The 25832-nt window shown below is 51.4% G+C and overlaps 1 protein-coding gene across 2 annotated transcripts in view; it reads right to left on the reverse strand.

Annotated features, from left to right (window-relative positions):
* Nucleotides 1-25832, reverse strand: part of Csmd1 (CUB and Sushi multiple domains 1) — a 1629066-nt gene that overhangs the window by 72887 nt on the left and 1530347 nt on the right. For both annotated transcript variants that reach the window (XM_040292009.2, XM_040292008.2), the window contains exon 50: nucleotides 5041-5226. In XM_040292009.2, the coding sequence (XP_040147943.1) occupies nucleotides 5041-5226 (186 nt within the window). The remainder of the gene's footprint in view (nucleotides 1-5040; nucleotides 5227-25832) is intronic.

A 25832-nucleotide genomic window follows, 5' to 3' on the forward strand; every position in this document is an offset into this window, starting at 1 on the left:
CCACCACCTTTGGCTTTTTCCTCCTCTGGAGAAGTGAGCTCAGGGTAAAGGATGGCCGAGGAAGTTCACCCCACTGCTGTGAGGACTTGGGTTTCCAGCAGGAGGGTCCTGCTTTGATTCACAGGCTCTAGAGGATCCGCCCAGCTGCTGAGGGGAGGCAGGGCTGGAGGGGAGGAGGGGCTGTTTCCAGAGGCAGGCGTGGATGCCTGGCCTGGGAGGTGCACAGAGGTGCTCAGAGGCGCGGTGCCAGAGGGGTGCAGGAATGAGCAGGAGTGGGTTCAGGGAGAAGGGCTGGATCTCCGCCCCAAGTTGCCCCCACCCTTTCTGAGACTCCAGCCTGGCCCCCGTCTTTCCCTGTTCCCTTCTGCATCTCTCTCATGTCGCCTGGCCTTACACTAGTCCTCGGTCACCATGAAGCCAGCTGGACACTTAACCCTCCCCATCCTGGATGGTGCAAAGGACAGGGCCACCAAGTCACACTCCACCAGGTGCAGCAGGTGCCCAGGCAGGGAAGTCCACCTTCACTGAAGCACCTGCAGCACAGCAGATGACTGGCGTCCAGCTGGCCCGAGGCAGCAGGAGACCTATGGCACTCTCCACCTGTCTCTGTAACTGGAGCAAATCTGTGTAGTTGCAGTAAGAAACAAAATTGGATTCCTTGGGTGTTTATTTTTATTAAACCAGTGAGACAAGGAAAGAGTCCCCTCGTCACAGGGTGGCTAATGTACTTTAGCAACGTGGCTTTGACAAGTGCTGTGAAGGACACTGTCTGCGGCCATTCTCCTGGAGTGTCCTGGTTCTGACCTGGGCTGGCCATCCCTGTGGAGGCTGACCCTGGGCTGCTCCCTCTCCTCACCTCGTCACATCCCTCGCCAATCCTTGCTGCCCACTTTGTCTGCCCTTGTGGTTTGGAACTCTCTGCTTCTCTCTTCTTCTACCCAGGAAAAGGTTAAATGCCACTTCTTTTCCTCATGATCCCCACGCAGCTGGCTTCTATGTTGGAGTGCGTTGAGTCAGTCCACGCTCTGAGCCACTGAACTCGCTCACTGACATTCACTCTCATTTACACAGCTGAGCACGTGGGCGCGCGTCACCGCCTCACCCAAGACGTGAGCAGGCTCACGAGGGCCAAAAGGTGGCTTGTGAGGCCCACGTGTGTTCAGAGAACCCAACACGAGACAGGCTGAAGGTTCCTGTTCACCGTGGGCCTGTGAGGTCCAGATTCCTGTGTGAGATGCTCTTTAATTAGCGTAAGGATGACACATCCTTAGTTAAAATGAAATGTCACCTGAATGTGTTGTGACCACCAAAGAACCAGATTATCTTCGGGCAAAATCACCCCTATAGCTTTAGAGGCACTGGACTTGGTCATTCCCTGTCCACAGGACCCTACAATGTTAAATAACAACAAAATTCATTTTATAGGAAATCAAATTTTTAATCAAATTTCCAAATTATTGAATTTATATTGAATATTTTTTGAAAACACTGTCCAGTTTATGATACTGTATTTTTATGCAGATCAAAATGTTTATAAGAGGAGAGTGTGATGTTGGCAAGGGAATGGGCAGAAGATCAATGGAATAGAACAAAGAGCCCGGAAACAGCCACAGGAATAGGCAGCAGCTCTGGATGGAGGAGCACAGGTGACAGGCAGAGAAGACAGTGGCTCCGACAATAGCCCTGGAGCAACTGGACATGCACATGGAAACCGAGTCCAGACACGGCGCTCAGCCTCCCAGCAGCCGGCCCAGAGTTCACCACAGAGCCCTCAAGGCACCACAGGCATCAGGCCCTCGACCACGCAGGAGCGAGCCAGGCCACCTGGGGTCTGGGTCAAGACTTGGCAGACCCTGAGCCACGGCCCCATCCAGGAAGAAGAAGTGATAAGCTGGACTTTGAGGAGGACACTGTCCAGAGGATGAGAAGGTACACTAGGACTGGGACAAGGTGTTGACAAAGGCACATCTGATAAGGGAGCGTCATCTAGAGCACCCAGAGAAGGGAGGGATGCCCCATTAACAAGGGCCAAGACCTCATCAGACCCTCACCACAGAACATGCAGATGGCCAGGGAGTGGGTGGGAGGACACGTGGGAACCCCAGGAGGGGCCTGCACCTCTACAGGAAGGGCCAGCTTCCCACCCTGAATTCCAGCGCGTGCAGCATGGTGACGAGAACATCCACCCTCTGCTGCTGGGAAGGACAGTGGCAGGGCCGTTTGGCCCACAGACTGGTGGTCTCTCAGGAGAACACAGGATTCTCTGATCCCACAACCACACTCTTGGTATGGACCCTGATTAGTTAAAAGCCGATGTCCACACAGAAACCTGCACACAGATGCTCACAGCAGGGTTACTCCTGGTTGACCTCACTTGGAAGCAACCACGAGGTCCTCCAGTAGGATGGGTAGATACACTCCGCCTCCTCCAGTCAGTGCAATAAGAAGAAATATGCTCCCAGCCGTGAAGAAACCGGGGGAAACGCCTGTGCATACTGCTAAGTGTAAGTGCAAGGAGCCACGGTGGCCAGGTGTGGGCCACGTGAGTCGAGCCACAGACGCTGGGAGAAGATGAGACCATGGACATGGTGAGAAGACCCGTGGTCACCAGCGCTGGTGGGAGGAGGGAGGCACAGTGGCAACCTTGTCCTGTGACACTGCACGGCAGACACACACCCAGACAGCGTGCCAGGCCAAGGGGGCACCTGAGGAACTGTGGGCCCCCCCCCCGTGACGCCATGTCCAGGCATGTCCACTGGTTATGACAGACGCCCCACGCTGGAGCAGGACGCTGACGTGGGGAAGCAAGGGGGACACGGGAGATCTCTGTCCCTTTAGCTCAGCGTGGCCACACACCAAAACAACTCTAAAAAAGAGTCTATGGAACAACACAACTTGTGTGAGTTAAAGTGACATCAAAATACTTTGTCATTCCTTGGGCCTTCATTGGCCAGTATGGAAGTTTAAAAGGGGCTCCTTTATAATTTAGTACAGACTTGACACTTTAGCACAATGAGAATGAACAAACAAACCAACAAAAGAAAGAAAGAAAGAAAAGAAGGGAGGGATGGAGGAGGGGAGAGAAGAAGAAAGGGAGGAGGGAGGAAGGAAGAAGAAAGGAAGGAAGGGAGGAAGGGAGGGAGGGAGGAGGGGAGGGAGGGAGGGAGAGGGGAAGGAAGGGATGGAGAGAGGAAGGAAGAAGAAAGGAAGGAAGGGAGGAAGGGAGAGGGGAAGGAAGGGATGGAGGGAGGAAGGAAGAAGAAAGGAAGGAAGGGAGGAAGGGAGGGAGGGAAGGGAGAGGGGAAGGAAGAGAGGGAGGGAGGGAAGGAGGAGGGGAGGGAGGAAGGGAGGGAGGAAGAGAGGGAGGAAGAGAGGGAGGGAGGGAGGGAGGAAGAGAGGGAGGGAGGAAGAGAGGGAGGGAGGGAGGGAGGGAGGGAAGGAAGGGAGAGGGGAAGGAAGGGAGAGGGGAAGGAAGGAAGGGGGAAGGGAGGAAGGGAGGAGGGAGGAGAGGAGACCAAGGAGGAGAGAGGGGAAGGAAGGGAGGGAGGAAGAAAGGAGGGAGGGAGGAAGGGAGGGAGGAAGGGAGGGAGGGAAGGGAGAGGGGAAAGAAGAGAGGGAGGGAGAAAGGGAGGGAGGGAGGGAGGAGGGGAGGGAGGAAGAGAGGGAAGGATGAGGGGAGGTAGGGAGGAGGGGAGGGAGGGAGGGAGGGAGGAAGAAAGGAAGGATGGGAGGCAGGAAGGAAGGGAGGGAAGGAAGGAAGGGAGGGAGAAAGCTAAGAAACAGGAGCCTGGTCCCCACTGAGACCAGGGGCTCAGGCACTAGTGGACCCTCGACACCCCAGACACCCCAGAGCTCTCTGCAGCTGTGGGTGCCAGTGGGTAGGGAGGACCCTGGTAAAGGAGAGGACTCTGGGTTCAGACCTAGAGGTGGTGGCGCTGCCTCCTCTGTGAGGCCGCCTGTGTCCATGTGGGGATCTCTGAGCCTCCCAGAGCAGTGGCGGGAGCTGGCTGCTGAGCTGTGCAGGCCACCGCAGGTGAATCTGCCTAATTCCTCCACTCCTCCTCACCAGGTGGCCAGGACAGCTCCTGTTTCCAGAGGGAGATTTTGTCCAGGAGGGAGCTAAGAACTTGGTGGCAAAGTCTGTGCCTCCGGCTCCCCAGGTTCACTTGAGGTAAAACCACCCCTAATCTAATGCAGTAGCCACAGGGCACCCCTGACTCCCGGAGGTGAGATAAGGTGCGGACCATGGAAGAAGGTGTCAGGCCCTGCGGGAAGTCACCAGTCTCCCAGGAGCACTTAGGGTTCACAGCCGAAGAGCTGAGAAGGCGCAGCATGACCAGGATCTGCAGCGAGAGGCCAATGAGCTGCTTCTGAGGTTGGAGAGCAGGGTGCCTCTGGTACTAATGGCACTCCAGCAAATTAACACCCCGTGTAAGGAAGTGAGTTTGCAGTGTGGGGCGCGGGAGGGGAGACTGTTTACAAATCGAGGCCTGTTCAGTACACCTGGGCTGAGCATTGTGAGGACACATGTGTGTGCGTGCTCAGGCGTATGCCTGTGTGGGTGTGTGTGTGCATGTGTGTGCGCGCGTGTGCGCGCGCCCACGTGCACTTTTGCTCTGCGTGGCTCTACTCTTGGCTAAGGCTGGAGGTCACCCTGGATCCAGACCCCCGACCCTTCACAATCGGCGCCTCAACAGGCCGCCTGGGGGTGGCTGGGTGGGTGGACAGTCGCCTTGGATTCCTCAGCACTCGCGGAGCTGAGGGGGAGACCGCTGTTTCAGACCTCATGTGCAGGACTGGCGCTGGGTCCTGGGCCCCTGCGTCCCCTAGATGTCCCCTCCCCACCCTGAGGACTGCCTGGGTCAGGGCTGGTGGGCCGTCCGCGGCCTGGGGCAGACAGAGCCTGCGGGCTCAGAGCTGGCTGAGGAGGGCACAGCTCAGCTCCATGGCGCGGTCTGTAGGGAATCAACCCTGCGCCTGGGAACGCGGCGGCAGGGCCCTTCCCACCTGCCCGCATGGCCCCGGACACTGGACACTCACGTTGACAGGCCGGCGGCCTCCCGCGGTTGCTCCACAGCCCGTCCTCCTGGCACATGGCGGTGGCGGGCTGTCCGGCGGCCAGCTGGAAGCCCTCGTTGCACTGGTACACCACTGTACTGTCCAGCGTGAACTCGCTGCCCATGAAGGAGCCATTCCCTGGGGACTCCGGGAGGCCACAGGACACCGCTGGAGGAGATGAAAGAGATGCAGCTGATGTTTACAGCAGTACGGCTTGCTCTTTTTTTTTTTTAATTTAATAAAACATAAACACTGTTAATTGAATTTCTGGGGTGGGGTGTGGCATAAGACACACTCTCAAATTTTAAGGTAGGTTTGGGAAAATGGAGTTGTGTGTGGTGCAGGCCTGGAGGCCCAGCCTCTGAGGAGGCTGAGGCAGGAGTATCACAAGTTCACACCAGCCCCAGCAACTTAGCAAGGCCCTGTTTTGAAATAAAGAATGAAAAGGGCCGAGACTTAGCTCAGTGGCAAAGTGCCCCTGGGTTCCATCCCCAGTACCAACCACCACCACCATCATCATCATCATCACCACCATCATCATGGAGGTGGGTCTGAATAAAACACCCATATGCAGGTATCCAGTGATGACCTCTGAACACAGAGTGCTTATGCAGGAAAACATAGGGTACTGTGCAAGGTGAGTCTGGAGGTCCAGGCCGCGGCCCAGGACAGCCCAGCCAGTCTGGGTGTCCTCAGGGTATTCATCCGCCTGGTCCCCTGGGAACGGAGCAGGAAGGGGAGGACACTCTCCCCTCACCAAAGTCACCTCGCTGTGGCTCCCCGGTCGCGGTTCCTGAGAAAGCTTGGGTGGCCCAGGTCCCAGAGCTCCTCCCGGTCTCTTACTTCCCCCTCCAGGTTTGTTCCCTTAAAGCCTGGGGACGTCCTGCCCAGGGGCTGTGGCTCAGATGGGGCCTGTGCCCCCAACAGGCCCCCATGCTGGTGACCCAGGCCAGGGTGGCGCTGGGTGGGGTGGGTGGGCCCTTAAGAGCTAGGACCCAGAGGGAGGCTCTGGGGGCACTGCCCTGGGAAGGGGTGAAGTGGGCCTCTTGGGACCCCAGTTAGGTCTCGTGGGAGGATGTTAAAAGAGAAAACAGGTCTTCCTGGTCCCTCTGATTTCCTGCCTCACCAGGTGACCATTTTCTCTCAAATGTACCCCCAACATGAGGCAGATGCATCCAGGGTGCCCTCTCCAGAACTGGCACCATGCGGTTTGGACTTTCAGCCTCCAAAACTGTGAGCTAACTGGACCTCTTTTCTTTAAAAGTTAGACTGCATCTGGTACTCTGTTAGAGTAATAGAAAACAGACTGATACAAAAGACAGTTTACCTGAAATCATCAATGCATCTATAACATCAAATTCCATATTTTATAAATTATCTGTCAGAAAAAAAAGCCCTAAGAAACTAAAATACAGGAGACAGGAAACAGATCTGGGGCAGAAGGCAGAATCCTACAACACATGCATATCTTCTTTTTACTAGAGAGCCAATACAAGAAGACGAATGAAGGTCTTTTTAAAAACTAAGATGTGGGGAAAATTCCTTATACTTTAAAAAAAATTTACTAATTCTGATGCAGATGTGTCTGCTGTGAGACAAAACCCAAACCAAAACAAAGTAAAAAAGCTTAAGTGTGAAGCAGAGAGTAGGGTGGAGTGGCATGTCCAACAACCCCATGCTCAACGGATGCACTGGGTCAAGAAAGGCCTTGCAAATTACTAAGTCAAGGGCCTTCTTTTGACCCAGTGTTAAAGAGCATGGATCTGCATTTACATAATACAAGTGTTTCCCACATAGTTTTCAATGAGAATGAGATGAAGCATGTTAGAGAGCATTTCCTTAAGGCTTTAATTTCACAGTTTAAAGCTGAGGCTCAGAAGAATAAAAAGGAGCCCAGGTAGCCCAGAGCCCCTACACAGAGCCTGTGGAGGCAGCAGGCCCAGGCCTCCAGCCGAGGCTCATTTTTCTGTAATTGCCCTGGGTTATCTGTGTCTTAGTTTGAGATTTTGGCTTAATATTTTGGTTATTTTTTCTTTATCAAAATATTAAATAAATATTATGTGAAAGTGTAAGGAAAAAAAATTAGTGCTATTAGAAATAAATTTTCTGGAAAGTCTAAGGTCTAATATTTGTTTAGATTTATGACAGCTATTTCAACCACCTGAAGAGTGTGTGTGTGTGTGTGTGTGTGTGTGTGTGTGTGTGTGTGAGTGCATGTACACACACACACATAGAGAAAATACCTCAATGGATCATTTGCAATAGATGGGGAAGAATAACATGGATATATAGACAACATTGTGGTCAAAATTTTTAAGATAATAAATGAAACACCTGTGACCAAACACGCCTGTGGGAGGCGGCTAACCAAGCTCACCTGGCTCACTTGTGACCAGGCCTAAGGGAGGCAGCCATCATTCCAATAAGCCCACTGTCTCCCCTGTGGCCACACACATACCCACCGAGGTGGGTGGGGGTGCTAACCCTTCCAACAAGCTCATCTGACTCACAGAGAAGCTCTATAGCGACTTGTGTTAAATCCGGAAGCCTTCACCTAAAAGCGAACTCTGAGACCACGGGCTTCAGAGGACCCGTTTTTGATGCCGATCCGCAGCCTGGATTCTCCCGTGGCTTCCCACTGCAGTGACAGCCGGTGAGTGTCTGTGCGGCTGTAGGGTGGCTGGCCACAGAGGCAGGCGACCATCAGCACAGGAGCCGCACACTTCTGACTTGGGACGCACAGCATCATCTCACAGGCTAAAGGCAGGCTCCTGCGAACTTCCCTGCTAAGATCTAGAATCCACTCACCCTGCATTCACTCCTTCCCAAGGTTCTGCACAAAAACTGTCCAGGACTGACATTCTGCAGATCCTTTTAAAAATGCCAATTAGCTAAATAAATGCATGTAACTTTCAAGAATGATTTCCAATTTCTAGTAACTAAGGAGAATAAGTTTCCTTTATTTTGTTTAGCTATGTTAACATTTGTTTAGTTATGTTGTTTTATGTCCCCCAGCAATTTAGACAAAGATCACACATCCACCCTGTAAGATGACCATCTGTTTAAGGGCAGGGTCTCACACATCTTGTGGCTAAAATCTGCTAAATATGTGATCATAGTTGAAATTACTTAATAAAAATCACATCATTGCACTCAGGTTCATGATACCTAAACCAAAGGGAATCACGGAAGTTAAATAAAATCATATGTACAAAGGCATCCAGCAGACCCAATGCAGGCATTCAGCACGTGAGAAGTGGCTCTGATTGTTATATGCCTACACACATGCACATACACGCTCACACACATGCACTCACACACAATTTCATGTACTCACACTCACAAACACAATGAATCCCACTCATATGCACATGAACACATTTGCACACACACTGACACATGCCCACAAACACACTTGCATGCAGTAACATATCCATATTCACACGGTCACACATATGTTCACATTCACATACCCATATTCATGCACTCACATGTGTGCTTACACTCTCACACTAATACATTCACTCACACACCCTCAAACACACACACACACACATACACATATTCACACCCACTTCCATATGCTAACACATGCATGCACACACTTTCACACATGAGCACACACTTATGCATGCCTACAGACACTGTCACACATACACCTTCACACACATGCACACATGCAAACACACACTCACACTCATATCTAATACTCAAACACACCCACACTTTTTTCCTTTGCACATAAAGATAGGCGTCGTGAGGACCACCTCTGTAGCCTGTGCGTCAGTGAAGGAGACAGCAAGGTAGCGGAAGGCTGGTCAGTCCTCCTGCAGGTCTCCTCTGCGATCTCGTGTTTGGGTTTCACAAAATGAGTGGAAGAAACCCCTCGCAGCATGAGGTGCTCCCCTCAGCCAGCGGTGCAGTGCACCCTTCTAGCACCCTCCCTTGGAGAGTTCCTGGCCCCAGCCGCAGTCACCCAGGTCCCTGGGGGCTTCTGTCTCCTGGCTGGGGCTCTGGTGGTGCTGGGATGAGCCCTGGCCTGGCGCTCTGGACAAGCCTGGCGGGGAGCCACCCGGCCTGCTCTGAAGGCTCGGCCGCACTCGCTGGGGCTGGGGCTTCCTGCTCATTTCAGAGGAGGGCCCGGCTCAGCACGCCCTCTCCCTCCCCGTCCTGGTAAACACTCTACCCTTTCTGCTCCTTTGTCTTCCCCGTTACACAGCCCAGGAACTCCTGGGGATCCTGATTGCCCTGGCCTGGGCTCCTGCTTGCCTTCTGCCCAGGAAGCCAGGCCTCCTTCGCTGTGCCCACTGCAGGTGACCACCCTCCCAGCTCCGGCTGGCACACCTGGCTCTCAGAGCCAAACCTGTGCACGTCCTGGCTGGCTGCTGTCACATGCGCCCTAAGCCTCGGGTAAGCCAGCCGCGTACTTATATCGACTCCCGTCTTCCTACCACTGCTCTGCGCGGCTCCGGTTTGGCTGTAGGCAGTGCTTACTTGGAAGTCGGGCTTGGCGGGCTTTCCTCTGTGGGCACCTGCACCGTTCGCATGTGCTCTTCACACAGACCACCTGACTTCACGCCTGGTCCCCACCCAGCGGAGGCAAGCCCAGGCAATCGCCATGGTGCCAAGGGTGGGTCTGGCTGGGTTTCCCAGCCAGGGAAGGTCCAAGCTATGGGAAAGCCATCAGACCTGAAGCAGAACACCCAGGGGCAAGGTCACGGCCAAGGAGACCCAGGGGACCCAGTGGGAGCAAGGACCCAGGGCAGGAGGACTCACACCCCAGGACCTGGAGGGCAGGCCTCAGGGAGACGCGCTATAGAGGAGCCAGCACGGAGCCTGGTCGGTCAGTAGGAGGCGTGAACCTGCTTGCCTTCTGCCCAGGAAGCCAGGCCAATGCCTTCATTGTCCTCCTGTCCAAGCCCACTCTCAGAGAGGACGATGGTTTCCACCCTGGGTCCTGCCCTGAGTGAACTGGTAGGGCACTGTGTGCAAGAACACATTTAAATCCAGATGCTGCTCCATGAAGCAATACGTAAATGCTCTGCACGTCGTCTTGTCTCGTGCTATTGTCTTGTGTGCTCAGGCTTCTTAAAATCACCAGTTGCTTTCATAATGCCAATACCACTTCCACGGATCCTGCCGTGAGATGGCCACAGCTCAGGACATCACTGGGACCCTGTTCTCTGCTGTGCACTCAACACACAAAAAGTTTGAAAACATTAAAACTTTCATTATCAACTACCCTTTTTTATGATGTGGGGGTGGAACTCAGGGCCTTGCACACACCGGGCAAGTGTTCTACCACTGAGCTGCAACCCAGCCCTCGACTCTTTTGATATGTGGGGAAAATTTACTTACTTTCCAATTAAATATAATCTGTTTTGGTACTAATTGCTGCCAAACAGGTTAATTGCAAAATAAATGTGCTAAAGTAAGACAGTGAAGATATAGTTGTAGATTTGCAAAGCAAATAAATCACAAATCTCCAGCAAGAATGTCTGTGCCAGGACTTGTGGGAGCTGGGTGTGCCTCCTGCTGGACCTAGTGACGGCTGATCCCAGAGCCACTCGGGAGCAGCTGGGCTGAGGACGACGGCTCTCCAGGCTCTGTGGCGGGCTGCATGGCCTTCCCAGCACTTTACCAAGTCCTGCCACATCAGTGCCCTGTGAGCGACAGCCTGGCAGGTGTGAAGCTTACACACTGATAGCTGCAGAGGCAGCAGCACAGTTGCACACACACCGCTCCCCATGAAGGACCCGTGCACCTCGGTGGCTTGTAGGACGTACTCTGCTCTTCAGAAGCTCCCTCTGAAGGGCAGTATGTCCCTGTGTGGTCCTGCACTCCGGAAGAGAGAGGTCCAGAGCCGCGGCTGCAGAGGACGGTCCACCAAGCTCAGGAAGCTTACTGTAGCACAGCTGTTGAGGCCAGCGTGTCACGAATTTAAACAAAGAGCAGAGAGCAAACCACCCAGGAAGGGGCACGCCCACGTGAAGAAAAGCCGCGTGATAAACAGCAGCATGTTCACCAGCACGCAGCTCCGGCACGCTGCAGGCCCTGGCAATGCTGCGTGAATGCCGCCAGCACACGCCTTAAACACGCCCTCAGGACGGACTCCCCGGGACCAGCCAAGAGAGGTGACTGCTGTGTCCTCAGCTGAGTTTCAGCCCTGAGTTGGTGACCTGTGGTCTAGACATGTAAGGAGCTCAATGTCGGTTCTCATCTCCTCATGGGTAAACAGAAGGGCAAACTGAGGGGGGCTTTCAGAAATCCACCATTTATAAAGTGCTTATTCCCTATCCCCTTACTTATAATTCTGTCCCTTGGGTTGTTCTCCCCAGGTGTGCCGAGAGCCACCTGGTCCTGTTTTGCGTCAAGGACGACTGTGGACACCAGGAGGAGAGGCCCCTCTGCACCAGGTCTCCCTGTTCTGTCCTCCTTCCCTGGCAGCTGCTCCCGGTGTGTCACCTCCTGCTCAGCCCCGGGCCTCCCTGCAGGTGTGCTGCGGGGCTCAGGGGTGCTTCAGCCGGGAAGCCCCCCGACCCTGGCTCCTGAAGGGAGTCCTGCCCCTCAGATTTCAGTGCGTGGTCCTTTCCTGGCGTCCCTGGGCCCTGGGCCCTCAGGGCTTCTGTCCTGGACCCTCCTTCCCCTGGAGGACCGTGCTGCCTCCTGGTAGCTTTGGGGAGGTTATATACTTGTTTCTGCCCCGTGGGCCTGGTGGGACTCTCCTCGGTCCTCTGGCACTTGGGGACCACTCCTCTCTGAATCTCAAGGCTGTGCCAAGTTTGGGGAGTCCCACCCCCACTTCTCCCACACATCCTCTGCCTCGCCCTCTCCCGCTCCTGGGACCTCGATGGCACAATTGTGGGCCCCTTGTGACAGTGCTCACCCCGGGTGATCCCACTGCTGTCCGCCCTCCGGGCCCTTCCTGTCCTCCCTGCTCTGCGGGGGGCGGAGCCCATCCTTCGAGTCTTTTATTTCAGTTGTAGTATTTTTTAGTTCGAGTAATTCCATTCGGTTGTTCTTTGAACTGTCGCATTTCTGTGGGGGCCTTCTGTTTTCCAGTGTATTCAGCAGGCTCATGATCTCTCACTGAAGCTTCTGGGGGGGCTACTCCAAGCCCCGTCAGACAGTGGGGCGTCTGTCCTCCTGAGGCAGACGTCTGCTGGCCATCACTCTCATTTAGCTTGACAACCTCCTGGTTCTTGGTATGAGGGGTGTTTCAGTGGACACATGGACACTCTGTGTGGAGACCGGCTCTGTGCTTCAGCGGAGCCTGTCTGACTCCACCACCGTGGAAGAAGGACGCTCCCTGCATTTCGCCAGGGGGTGTTAAAACTGTTGGGAGAATTGCCCAGATTCTTAGACAATACCTGGCGGGGCAAGACTGAGGTCTCAGGTGGCGGACGCCCCTCAGTCGCCCTCCTGCTCTCCTGCCCTATCCCCACCTGCCGTAGTTCACTGCATTCACATTTGTGTCTCATCCCAGTGTCCAGCCACCAGTGACAGTCAGTCAGTCCTCAGGTGAGAAACAGATTTCCAAAGTATATTCTGAGAGCACAGCGGCCACGCTGAACCTGGGCTTTCGCGGCCCTGCTCCCCGGCAGCCTCTGCTGACTTTCCCTGGCCCTTGATTTTCCAAGAACTTTCCTTGGTAATTAGACACGACTCAGCCTCCCACTGGACTCCTGGCCGGCCTCCAAGGCAGGATAAATGATGTGTGGGGTGAGGTGGAATCTGAGCCCAGGAGGAGACGGCCTGGCCTCGCGCCCCAGGAGACACTGTCTCTCACTGCTCCCTCACGGGACCCTGTGCAGCCAGGCGCACTCAAGGGGCACCCAGGAGCCCGGGCAGGGCCGCCCTCCCTGTGCAGCGGTGCCGAGGGCAGCCTCTGAGGGAGGCAGGCGGAGGCAGCTGATGAGGTGGGTTTTGCAGACCAACAGCAGACAGACTGCCAGCTTCAAGGCAGCAGGTGCTCTGAAAGGAAAAGACTTCCCCCAGAAGCAGCCGTTCCCACCCTCCCTGAGATGTTGAGCACAGCAGCCCAAGGAAGACAGAAAAGCCCCTTGATTTGAAATGAACAAGATCACTACTAGAAACATGTGACCCCATAGGGCTGACAGACACACGGCTAACTAATCCACAGGCTCTAGCCCGAAACAAGCCCTGTGGGACATTGACTCGGAGGGTGGTGGCCCGAGCAGGCTGCACCCATCTGACTTCACCCATCTGCTGAGAAGTTGCAGCTACAGGTGTTTAAAACACCATTTCTTAGGAATGCAAGACGGGTTTCCTTCAGTGGAAAGCCATGCCCAAAGAAAGCTGGAGAAACAAAGTAAATCACGCAGCACTTCTGACCAGATAGGTCACTGCCGCCACCCACACAGCCCACAGATCCCCTGCTGCACAAGAGCGCCCTGGATCAGGAGAGCAGACAGGTTCCTGTCTCCCCGGCCTTGACGGGTCAGACCCAGACATTCATGTGGGTCCTGATACTCGGCAAAGGACGTGGCCTAATTCTAGTCCCAGTTTCATGACCTGCAATTGAAGAATAATAAAAGCTATTTTAAAAACTGGACAGCGACTAGTGCTAGCAAAGATATGGAGACTAGAAAGCTAGGCTGTGGTCCTGGTACGTACGATGGGCATTCGGTTGTGGACAGGATGGAGTTGCTCCAAAGATTAAAAGTGGAATTAGCGTGTGACCTGGCGACTCCTCCTCTGGGTAAGACCCAAAGGCTGGATCTCGAAGAGAGAGTCCTGTGCTGATGTCCTCAGCAGCACGATTCCTGAAGCTGAGATGTGGGAGCAACCCCGTCCACGGAGCAATGACAAAATATGGCGAATACGCAAGTGGGACACGCCTCCACTCACAGAGGAAGGGTGTGTGACACGTGCTACTCAGAGTGGAATGAACTGTCACAAAGAGACCCAATAATGTGAGTCCACTTACAGGAGGCCCCTGGTCACCACATGCAGAGGGAAGCAGAATCCCCGTTTCCAGGACCAGGAGGGAGGAACGGGAGTTGTGATCCAGTCACCACCACGCGTCAGGGTTTTCAGTTTCAGGTAAACCATGCTGAAGGTGGAGACGTTATAAGTGTGTTTCACACCACTCATCTGTACACTCAAAAGTGACCAGCTCATTTCCCCACGACCCAGGTGTGTTACACCTACACAAACTTCAATCTAGCCTACCTAATAGTGAAAACTATAATTCTAAAAATTGTACCATGATATTATTAATATAATAGTGTGCCTAAGTCCCCGATTATGATTTCTAACCTATTTTAATGCACCTGTGTCAATTTAATTGAAATATTCACAAAATTGAAACTTGGGACTTAGTGGGTTAATATGGTAAGTTTACGTCATGTGTATTTCATTTACCACAATAAAATAACCACCTGTTTTAGTTGACAGTTTTGCTGCTGTGACCAAAAGACCTGACCAGAGAACCATTTTAGAAGAGGAACAGTTTATTTGGGGTTCCTGGTTTCAGGTTCTCAGTCCACAGATGGCTGGCTCCACTGCTCTGGGATTGAGGTGAGGAAGAGCATCATGGAAAAGAGGTGCGGTGCAGGGACGCAGCTCAGGACATGACACCCGGAAGCAAGGAGACCTCCGCTCACCAGGGACAAAAGGTAAGCCCCAAAGGCTCGTCCCCAGTGACCCTCCTCCAGCCACACCCCACCTGCCTGCAGTCACCACCCAGTTAATCCATTCAAAAAGACGGACCTGCTGATCTGGTGAAGGCTCTCATTACCCCATCATTTCCCCTAGAAGCTTTCTTGCTTGTCCCTCACATGAGCTCTGAGGGACACCTCCCATCTAAGCCCTAACCTGCCTCCACAGCTGCATGGGCATTAGCCTACAGCTCCGCAGGGAACAGGAAGTGTCATCAGGCCCTGGCAACCAGCACTGCTCCACTTTAATCCTTTTTTTGTTTACAGGTGAAAAATGAATCAGCAGGAGAGATTGAGTTGCCTCTTAAGGACAGAGCTACTTAATATGTTTTCAACACAAGGACCTTTGGGGAGCTAATAAATTCTCCAGATCATTGACCTGAATCTTCAGCTCCAGCTTAATAAGAACAACAAACCCAGAGCACAGAGAGGAGAGAAGCATATCTCGAAACTCGAGAGGTGTTAAGTGGTGCCACCACTAGACCCTGGCCCTGAGGACGAGAGCCCCTGTGTTCTCCACGCGGCCGGCGGCCCAAGTCATCACGCAGTGTTGCCAGACCAGCTTCACGGGTCCTTCAGAACTCATAACTAGGGTTACTTGAAAGAACCCAAAGAGTTTAAGCAACTATCAGTTTAAAACCTCAAAGTGGGCACTGAAAACAATGGGAGCTCAGTTTCAGAATAAAGGAGCAAAGCCCTTTTCTTGTTTCCCGTATACCCAGGTGTAAGCATGCAGAGAGTTAAAGATAAAAGTACCAAACCTTGAAAACCTGTCTGTGGTGTCTGTTCTAGAAAACGCTCTGCAGGTGTGCCTGCCCATGCCTCTTTCTCCAGTGAATCAGTGCACAGTACTTAATGGGGGTCAATAGATACTGTGCTCAGACCAGAAGAGCACTCCAAGGCACATCTAAAGAGCTAAATGTCACGGAAACGCTCAACCTACAGACCAAGCCAAAGTAGGTCCACCATTAAACAAAAAGGAGGAGGAGGAGAAAAATCCAAGGGAGCAAATACATACCTAGTGATACACAGAGGACAGATAGATTGACAGACAGATAGAAGATAGACAGAAAGACAGAAAGAAGATGGTCAGTGGATGGAGGAATAGATGGATGGATGGACATGAATGGATGGCTATATAGGCAGAATGATGCAATGATAGATGGATAGATAGATAATTGAATAGATAAATGATTGGTAGATCACGTAGACACATAGGTAGATTAAAAGATAAATTATCTAAAACATATCCCATAAAAGTCTCAATATGTAAAAGGAAAATTAGGAGTGAACTAAAATATAATTATAAATCAAAAGCATTAACAAAATGGAGAGACCAGATTCCTTGGTGATAGTAATTTAAAAGTAATAGAAATAATAAACTTTGAGCCTAAGTACTCATCATAAATGAAAATAAGTGGAATATAGTTTCTACCAGTTGGAGGACATCACCCACTGGAGAGTCAGATAAAGGATATACATGAATATTGGAAATTCACAGCTCAGCCCTTCACATCGACAAGTAACAATTCAAACCTTCTGCCTCAAGGTCGACTCTAAAACAGAGAAAGACCCTGGAGCACAGGGTTGTCAGTGACTGTCCCTCTTCCAAAGGCCTCCGGTTCTAGTGTCCCCACACAATTCTCTCGGTGCTTGAACTCGACGTTGCTAACTTCCCTTCTGCAGCAGCTCAGGAAAGCAGCCTTCAGTGTTCCACTACTGCTCATGATTGGAACAGCTGCCGGCCTACTCCAAGGCTCCCCAGGTCCCAGACTTCAGTTCCACTTGAGCTCAGTGTTGGCCAGAGGAAGTCTGAGACGACAAGCAGGAATCCAGAGCAGGCCAGGATGGGATTCGGCTTTTGCTGACTGTCCCCGTGTGTTGAGAGGGACCTCACTCGTCCTGCTGGACGGCCAAGTGAGGACAGACCCCTGAACTACTACAGTGGGGACCATGGGCGCTCTAGTCCTTGACGAACCATGGTGCTCTCATTTTATTTCATCCTTATTTCTTAAAATTTTCAAATAAAACACCCAAGAGATCGATGTCTTCAGTAAAAGAATCAGCAAAAGTTGTTCAACAACAGGAAATGCAGGCATTCATCAAGTGATTCTGGACTGAGTGCAGGCTGAAATCTGACCATGAAGGTCACGGTAGGAACTGCCAGCTCTGATAGCTGCATGGTGACAGAGACTAAGGGAGAACAAAAGGTTGCACTGCACGGAAAACTGGGAATTTACATAGCCCTATTGGTCCACATCTCCTCTGGCCTCAGACATGCATGGGATGAAGCACCAGAGTTTTTAACAGTCCAATTAAATCATTATTTAAATGTGCTCAGTTAGGTGGCTGACAGGAATGGACTCAGGAAGATCCACCCAGGGTTTCTGAGGTTGGTGGATTTGGCAAATCCTCAGCCTTGTCTCTCTTGCTCACCGTGAACCCAATGGTGAGCCTGGGACTGGCACAGGGAAGAGGGTCACAGACAGTCAGTACACAGATGGACGGCAGATGACCCTGTGCGGAGATCATGGGTAACTGTCCCTGGCCAGGCAAGCACATGGTCTCCGTCACTCTCTCCAAACACTTGCAGCACAATCAAATCCCTGCGGAGCCTCTCGGCGTCTCCAGCCCACACCCCATCCTCTGGCCTCAGTGCCTCCCCATTGCAAGTCCGGGCCCTCCCTGCCTGGCCCACCGCAGCCTCCTCCAGGCCCAGGCTTCCTTGAAGTTGGCAGACGGCCAGGTGGCTGGGGCCAGCCCCTCTTGCAAGTGAAGAAACAGAAGCCGAGAGACATTGAATGACTTTTCCAAGTCCCCACAGATTGGGTGTCAGTTAAGAATCTGAATTTAAATGCCATTATGTCCAATCTAAAATCAGTATGAATTAGACAGAAGAAAGAAATTAAAGGGATACGAAGAGGAAAAGAAGAACTCAAAAATCCCTATTTGCTGATGACATGATTCTGTATTTAGAAGACCCAAAAAACTCCACCAGAAAACTTCAAGGACTTATACACAAATTCAGCAAAGCAGCAGGATATAAAATTAACACCCATAATTCAATTGCATTCCTAAACATCAGGGATGAATGAACTGAAAGAGAAATTAGGAAAATTATCCCATTCACAATAGCCTCAATAAAAGTAAGATATTTGGGACTCAATCTAATAAAAGAGGTGAAAGACCTCTACAATGAAAACTACAGAACCCTAAATAAAGAAATTGAGGAAGACCTTAGAATATGGAAAGACCTACCTTGTTCTTGGATAGGCAGAATTGATATTGTCAAAATGGCCATACTTCCAAAAGTGCTATACAGATTTAATGCCATTCCAATCAAGATCCCAATGTCATTCCTCATAGAAATAGAAGAAGCAGTCATAAAATTCATTTGAAAAAATAAGAGACCCAGAATACCCAAGCAATCCCCAGTGAGAAAGTGAAACAGGAGGCATCACAACACAACACCAGACCTTAAATCATACTCCAGAGCTCCAGCAACAAAAGACAAGCAGTATTGGAACAAAAACAAACACGAAGATTACAGAATAGAGGGCACAGAGGCCAACCCACATGAACACAGTCGTTCCTCCTAGACCAAGGCACCATAAACAGGCACTGAGAAAAGACAGCCTCTTCAACAAAAGGTGCTGGGAAAACTGGAGATCCAGATGCAACAAAATGAAATCAAACCTTTCTCTTTCACCCGGTACAAACTCAACTCCAAGTAATTTAAGAACCTACACATTAGACCAGAGACCCTCCACCTCCTAGAAGAAAAATAGGCCCAAATCTCCAACATGTAGGCTTAGGAATCGAAGTCCTCAACAAGACCCCTAAAGTGCAAGAAGTAAAATCAAGAATCAATAAGTGGGATTGTATCAAACTAAAAAGCTTCTTTATTGCAAAGAAAACAATCAATGTGAAGACAGAGCCTACAGAATGGGAGAAAATCTTTATTACATGCACCTCAGATAGAGCATTAATCTCCAGCATATATAAAAAATTCAAAATAATTAACATCAAAAACCAGAACAACCAAATAACCCAATCAGTAAATGGGCAAAGGAACTAAAGAGACACTTCACAGAAGAAATACAATCAGTCAGCAGATACTTGAAAGATGTTCAACTTCTCTAGCAATTAGAGAAATGAAAATTAGAACTACAGTGAGATTTCACCTCACTCCAGTCAGAATGACAATCATCAAGAATACAAGTAACAATAAATATTGTTGACCATGTAGAGAGAAAGATTCACTCATACATTGCTGGTGGGACTGCCAATTGGTGCAACCACTCTGGAAAGCAGTATGGAGATTTCTTAGAAAGCTTACAATGGAACCACCATTTGACCCAGTTATCTCACTCCTTGGTTTATACCCAAAGAACTTAAAGTCAGCATACTATAGTCATGCAGCCACATCAGTGTTTATAGCAGCTCAGTTCACAGTAGCTAAACTAGGGAACCAACGTAGGTGTCCTTCAACAGACGAACAGATAAAGAAATTGTGGTGCATATACACAATGGAACATTACTCAGCCATAAAGAAAGAAATTATGGCATTTTCCAGTAAATAATGGATAGAACTAGAGACTGTCATGCTAAGTGAAATGAGCCAAATGTTCTCTCTGATATGCAGATACTAACCCACCACAAGGAGGTGGGGGATAGAAGTTCCCTGGATTAGACAAAGGGAAACAAAGGGGAGGGAGGGAGTGGGAATAGGAAAGACAGTGGAGTGAGCAGACATGACTTTTCTATGTTCACTGTGAGTACACGGCCAGTGTAATGCACATCACGCACCCCCATAAAAACGAGAAGTGATACTCCATGTATGTATGGTATGACAAAATGTACTCTACTAGAATTCTTCTATTCCTCCCATGCTCTCCCTGCCAGTCCCACCAGGGAGGGGGCAGGGGAGTAACAAGGGACATCATATACAACTACAAGTATGAAGGCATGAATTGGGTGTCAACATACTTCAGATACTAATCAGAGCTATGGAAAATGGTGGTATACATGTGTATTAAGAATTGTACTGTGTTTTATATATATAAAACATGACCTTAGATTAGGTAGAGGGAAGTGAAAGGAGAGGAGTCAGGGGATGGGGGATAGGAAAGAGAATAGAATGACACAGGCATTATTACTGTATGTATGTGACTGCATGACCAATGTGATTCTACACGCTGTACACTCAGAAAAGTGAGAAATTATATCCCATCTATGCATAAGTATATGCATATATCAAAGTGCATAAGTACATTCTACTGTCATTTTAAATAATTAAAACAAATAATAAAAAATTCTATTGTCATGTGTAACTAAAAGGAACAAGTAAAAATTTTTAAAAAAGAGAATCAAGTGGCTGGAAGTCTTAGGTCTCAAACCACAAATAAAATGATGAATAAATTTACAAGAAAATTTTGTTAGATCTTAAAACAAGGGGAAATTGTGTGTTACAAAGGAGTAAGGTCGTGGCATAGGCAGACGTGCCCCCCTCAGCACACAGTTACAACCCAGCCTCATGTCAGCCCCGGTTCTAACAGGCCCAGGGGCTGCACCCGCCTGCTGCCCGGAGCCCCGCTGTGGCCGGTTGTTGTGGGTAGCTGCAGAAGGTGGCTCACGGTCAGCCACCTCTGCTCCCTGCTGGGCAGGCAGGGGTCTCTCCACCGTTTCTCAGACCCAAACACGGATCAACCTCAGATATTTCCTCTTCTACTCGTTCTTTTACCAATTCTGGTTTCCTTACTTCCTCCTGCCCTCAAACAGTGGCAGCCCACAGCCTCCAGCCCTCCCCTCCCCTCCAGCCCTCCTCTGACATCCCCAAGGCCCTCCCCTCCCCTCCAGCCCCCACACGAGCATGCCTTCCATCATAGGAACCTCTCACAGTCCTCCCGTTGGCCTATTTTACCTTGCTAAGTATCCCTGGCATGCAGTTCCATCCTGAACGTGTTGCCTCATTATTTACTTACCCGTGCACGTTAAAGGTATTGTAGAAGGAGAAGGGAATCCACCCGGTGCTGCACACTGTATGCTACTGTGGCTTACGGCTCACAAAGAGACATACTAATGAGATTAGCAAGTGCCAATTAACTTGATAATCTTATACACAATTTATATTTTGCAGAGACCCTTGGTGGGATATTAGAAGGGTTTAGTATATCTGGTAAATGGACCAGCATGTCCCTGTAGGTTAACAGTGTATTTTTTAATTTTTTCCTATTTAAAACAATGGAATATTACCTTGTATTCCCTAAATATTATCTTTATTTTCAATAAAAAAGTATTGAAGCAAGTGTATTATCTTAAATGTATTATTTACAATGTATCATCTTAATTTTTCCAAGTCTTTAAGTGTCTATGTCAGTTAAATTTGCTGTATTCACTGCTTTGATACCTTTTTTTAAATAAAGAGCTAGTGACCTGCAAAAAAAACCAAAAACAATAAAGAACATATTTTTAAAAATAAAATGAAATCAGCACGGTGAGGGTGCACCCTGCCCCCCACACTGTCCCCGACAGCGTTGATATCACAGAATGCTAATGGGAGCGACACTCTTCAGTTACGTCACAATGTTAGAACGGCTCGTTCACTAGCGAGACCCAGGCAGCACGTCCACTTCGATGGACATCTTCTCTAGCCTCCCACCTCACACGGACGTCCACTCAGGGCTCCTTCCCCTGGGCTCCCTCTGCTGCCCTTGCCCGGCTGAGGGACTCAGCCCCATGGCCACGCTGTGTGGCAGCACTGCGACACCCAGTGTCCACAGCCTCCAATCCCACATGCTGAGTCTCCTTCAACCACACACTAAGACTCTCCATGTGATAGACCAAGTTCAATATTTGATTATTTCCCTTTCCACTGTTTTCCACCCAGAAAGAAAATCTCGTGGCCTACGTCACCAGTGCCTCCAATTTTCAAAATCACATGGACCAAGATCCACACCACCACTAGCACTTTAACTCCGTGTGTGTGTGTGTATGTGTGTGTGTGTGTGCGTGCGCTGCTTTCCCACAGCACCTGGTGCCGCCACAGCGTCCGACGCCCTTCTGTTCTATCATCTTTCCTCCCATTCTCAGATGTCTCTTTATTGAAGAAAAGAGCTCTCTCTTTTTTTTTTTTTTTTTTTTTTTTGTCTCCTGGACAAAATCTCATCTTCCTGCAGGACTCTGACTGCACACACCTTGGATATGAGTCCCTGTCAGGTGACATCAGCGGTGCTCAGGATCAGCAGGGACAAGGCCCCAGACACCTGGATCACACACTTGAGCAAACTGCAGAGTCACAGGAGCCATCTGAGGGTCCATCTTCAGATTTAATGTCACAAAGGAAGAAAGAAAATAAAGCAGCTTCCAGAGGCTGGGAGTGGGTGGTGAGCAGGACACTACCGTGGGCCAGGGCCCTGGACAGGACAGTGGGTCGAGGCTCTGGGAAGGGTCTGTAATGGGCAGCCTGGTGACCGTGGCTGTGGGGCAGAAGGGGAGTGAATGACTGAAATCTGCAAGAGCTGTGGAGTGGCCTGCCGTTACTGTGCACGCGCAAGGGAAACAAGAGTGACCAGAGATGGCAGATCAACTACTTTTGGACACACTGGCTTGTAAAAATGACCAAATGGTGTGGAGAAATAAGTTCATTTTAAAAAGTCCTCAAGACGAGCAGCAAACAGGCAAGAGGGATCTGATTTGTTCAGGTGTTCAATTGGGGTCAGGTCTCACTAGTCCATCAGGCACTTCGAGGTATGGGGCCACCAGGGTGGCCAGGCTCCCTAGAATTGCAGGTGGTGGAGATGAAGGCAGGAGGGAGGCAGCTGGGGTGCTGGACAGTCCAGGACACAGCCACGGGGAGGTGGGATCTGCTGCAAGGAGGGGGACAGAGAGCTGAGAGCAGAAGTTCCGCTGGAGCAGCCAGGACCTGCCCGTCTATCGAGGGTCACCAGGCCCAGGCAGGCGGAAGATGGCACATCAGAGGGTCAGACAAGGCAGTGGTGCTGTGCAGGGGAAGGCTGGGAGCTGTGACGGAACGTGGTGGGCAAGGAGCCAGCCAGGACCTGACCGTCTATCAGAGGGTCACCAGGCCCAGCAGGCGGAAGATGGCACATCAGAGGGTCAGACAAGGGGAAGGCTGGGAGCTGTGACGGAACGTGGTGGGCAAGGAGCCAGCCAGGACCTGACCGTCTATCAGAGGGTCACCAGGCCCAGGCAGGCGGAAGATGGCACATCAGAGGGTCAGACAAGGCAGTGGTGCTGTGCAGGGGAAGGCTGGGAGCTGTGACGGAACGTGGTGGGCAAGGAGCCAGCCAGGACCTGCCCATCTATCAGAGGGTCACCAGGCCCAGGCAGGCGGAAGATGGCACATCAGAGGGTCAGACAAGGCAGTGGTGCTGTGCAGGGGAAGGCTGGGAGCTGTGACGGAACGTGGTGGTCAAGGAGCCAGCCGAGAGGGGAGAGGAGCAAGCCCAGCCACCATTTGGAGGGCCTGGCTTCCTTGGCTCCGGGGAAGGCAGAGCACCTGTGGGAACCCTGGGAGCCGTGGGACCAGCTGTGCATGGACACAGAGGAGAGTCCAGGGTACAGAGCCTCAGGCACCAGCTGAGGAGGGCCAGGGAGCCTCAGAGGGAAGGGATGGGGGCTTGAAGGTGGAAATGGACAGGACTTGGTTCCTGGGAAACCCGGAGCTGGAGGCAAAGGTTGAGGCCGTGGGGTAGACAAGGGAGGAGGAATGGATTTCCTGGAGTGGAGAGTGGCTGTGTGTGTGTGTGTGTGTGTGTGTGTGTGTGTGTGTGTGTGTGTGTGTGTCTGGTGCTGTCCATGGAACAGCCAGACACAGGGGCGTCAACCCAGGAACGGTTCTCAGCTCTGGGAGCAGAAAGCCAAGGACAGTGTGGCAGGGTTGGCTCCTGCCGCCTCAGTGTCTCCTCCCCATCATGGCCCTCTCTGTGTGCCTGTCTCTGTCACCATTTCCTCTCTCTCTGAGGAGTCCAGCCTTTCTGATCTGGATCACCCGGCCTCCTTCCGCACGGTCACCTCTGTTCCAAGGCGGTAGCCATCAGGAGCACACTGGCTGCGCGCAGGGATGCCCGAGTGCTGGAAGCTATTCCTGAAGCACTGCCATCGCTGCTCTGAAAAGCTGGAGACACCATCGGTGGCCTAACTGCAGGCTGTCTCCCCCGACGTCACACATGTCAGCAGTCACTTGAAGGAAGCAGTGGTCAATATGCTGAGCCACATCCGTTCATCTGGATCTTCCTACTGACAGTAGTTTGGGTCCAGGCGCTATGCAGATGCCAGAAAAAGACAGGACACCTCTGGCCGTGGACACATGCAGTCTGTTGGGGACTTGCACACGTATCCACTATAGCTCTGCCACTCGGGCCCCGGGAAGGCTGGGCCCTGGGGGCTCGGGCACATGGGAACCTCTGGAGCGACTTCCGCAGGGCTGGGTAGAAGTGTTCTTCTTTAACAAGTGCTCCAGGTGATTCTCATAAACTTTGAGAGTTAAAAACCCCTGGTCAAGAGAAATGGACAGACCCAAGGACAAAACAAAGCTTAGGAGTTGGATAAGAGCTGGACCTTGGGAGCCCAGGGTTGGAGTGCCAAAGGCACCCTGGAGAGGAGAGATGGGCTTACAGCAGCCATGAAGACGTCCACACGCTGACAGAGACCCACCAAGGCACAGAGAGGGCGGGACACCACACACACCACCTGGAGGGGGCTGTGGACACCCTCCCCACCGGCCCTCCAGCCCCACAGCAGCACTGCTTTCCCGGGACAGCGCTGGGCCCCCCAGCCATGGAGAGCTCACTTCTGCACCTTTAGCTTTCCGCACTTCAGGAGGTAGAAAGCCACATGGTCGCTTCCCTGAGGGACAGCTCTCCCTCCCGCCGGGGATGACTTTTCAAACCCTCACTCTCTCTGCACAGGCTGTGGCTGTGCCTCCTTAAGGAAGGACGTCACCTGTTCACCTGTTCTTCCTGGGCAGGTGGGGCATCTCACTGTCTCTCCTCTGCGTAGACTGATGAGGAGCCATCGTTTCCAGAGTCCCCACATGCTGGAGTGGGAAGTTGTGTGACACCTCCCTGCTCCCTGCCCACGCAGCCCCTTGCCCCTCCTCTCCAGAAGTAGAAGACAGGCTCAAGGTCCTTCCCCTGGTTTTGAGACACTGTGAACAGGCCACGTCATGTTGCTTCTCCATGTTAAGCACTAAGCCCGCATCACGGAGTTTCCTTTAATCCAGGGACAGGGCTGATCTATTTTCCTAGAGCCACTCTTACCCCGGGGCACCTGAGTCTCTTTGGGAAACTACTACTTTGCATACTCCCACGGTTCTTTGTCCGGAACTCCTGGTACTATGTAAAATTATGCCTCATGCCCTCTTCTGCTCACTGCTGCTTTAACCACTAACCACATTTCAGATCCATTCAGAAGCAGGAAGCTTTGTGAAACACGGTGTGTGCTGAGTGTGGGTGGAGGAAATGCATTATTTAATTTAATGAATGAGCATGCTGGGTTTTAGCTCATGGTCGAGGAAAATTTCACCTGCAGTAAGATGTCTGAGCTAGGATCTGCACACTGTAGGAGGCACCGACACCGGCTGAGCCATGCTGGGCACCCTGAGCTGATCCCAGCCACAGCCTTCGTGTGGGGGTCCAGAGGTCAGCCTGCAACTTCATACAGCTTGCAAGCTCAAAATGACTTCTGCATTTTAAAAGAATTGTGAAAAACTTAAAAATCAAGATTTTGTTGTTGACTACACGTGACCCACAAAGCCTGAAATGTTTACTATGTGTCCCCTTCTAGGAAAAGCTTGCCAATCCCTGACTTCAGTTATCATGAGCAAGAGGGGAAACCCGTCACCAGCTGAGTGACATAAATATCATCGACTTTAGACATGTGACAATGTGCTGCCTGGCAGCAAGTAACAAGCACACCCTGGAAGTCCTTGCCACGCCCCCATGTAGGGTCAGAGTTCTTTGTACCAGCACCTGTTTTTACTTGGTGCTCTTGTAAGGGTTTCATGCCAACACTTTCATTTAATCCTTCAAGCAAAATGGGTGGGGTATTATTGGCCTCTCCACTGAC

The sequence above is a fragment of the Ictidomys tridecemlineatus genome, chromosome 14, assembly GCF_052094955.1.
Source record: "Ictidomys tridecemlineatus isolate mIctTri1 chromosome 14, mIctTri1.hap1, whole genome shotgun sequence".
Classification (NCBI taxonomy): Eukaryota; Metazoa; Chordata; class Mammalia; order Rodentia; family Sciuridae; genus Ictidomys; species Ictidomys tridecemlineatus.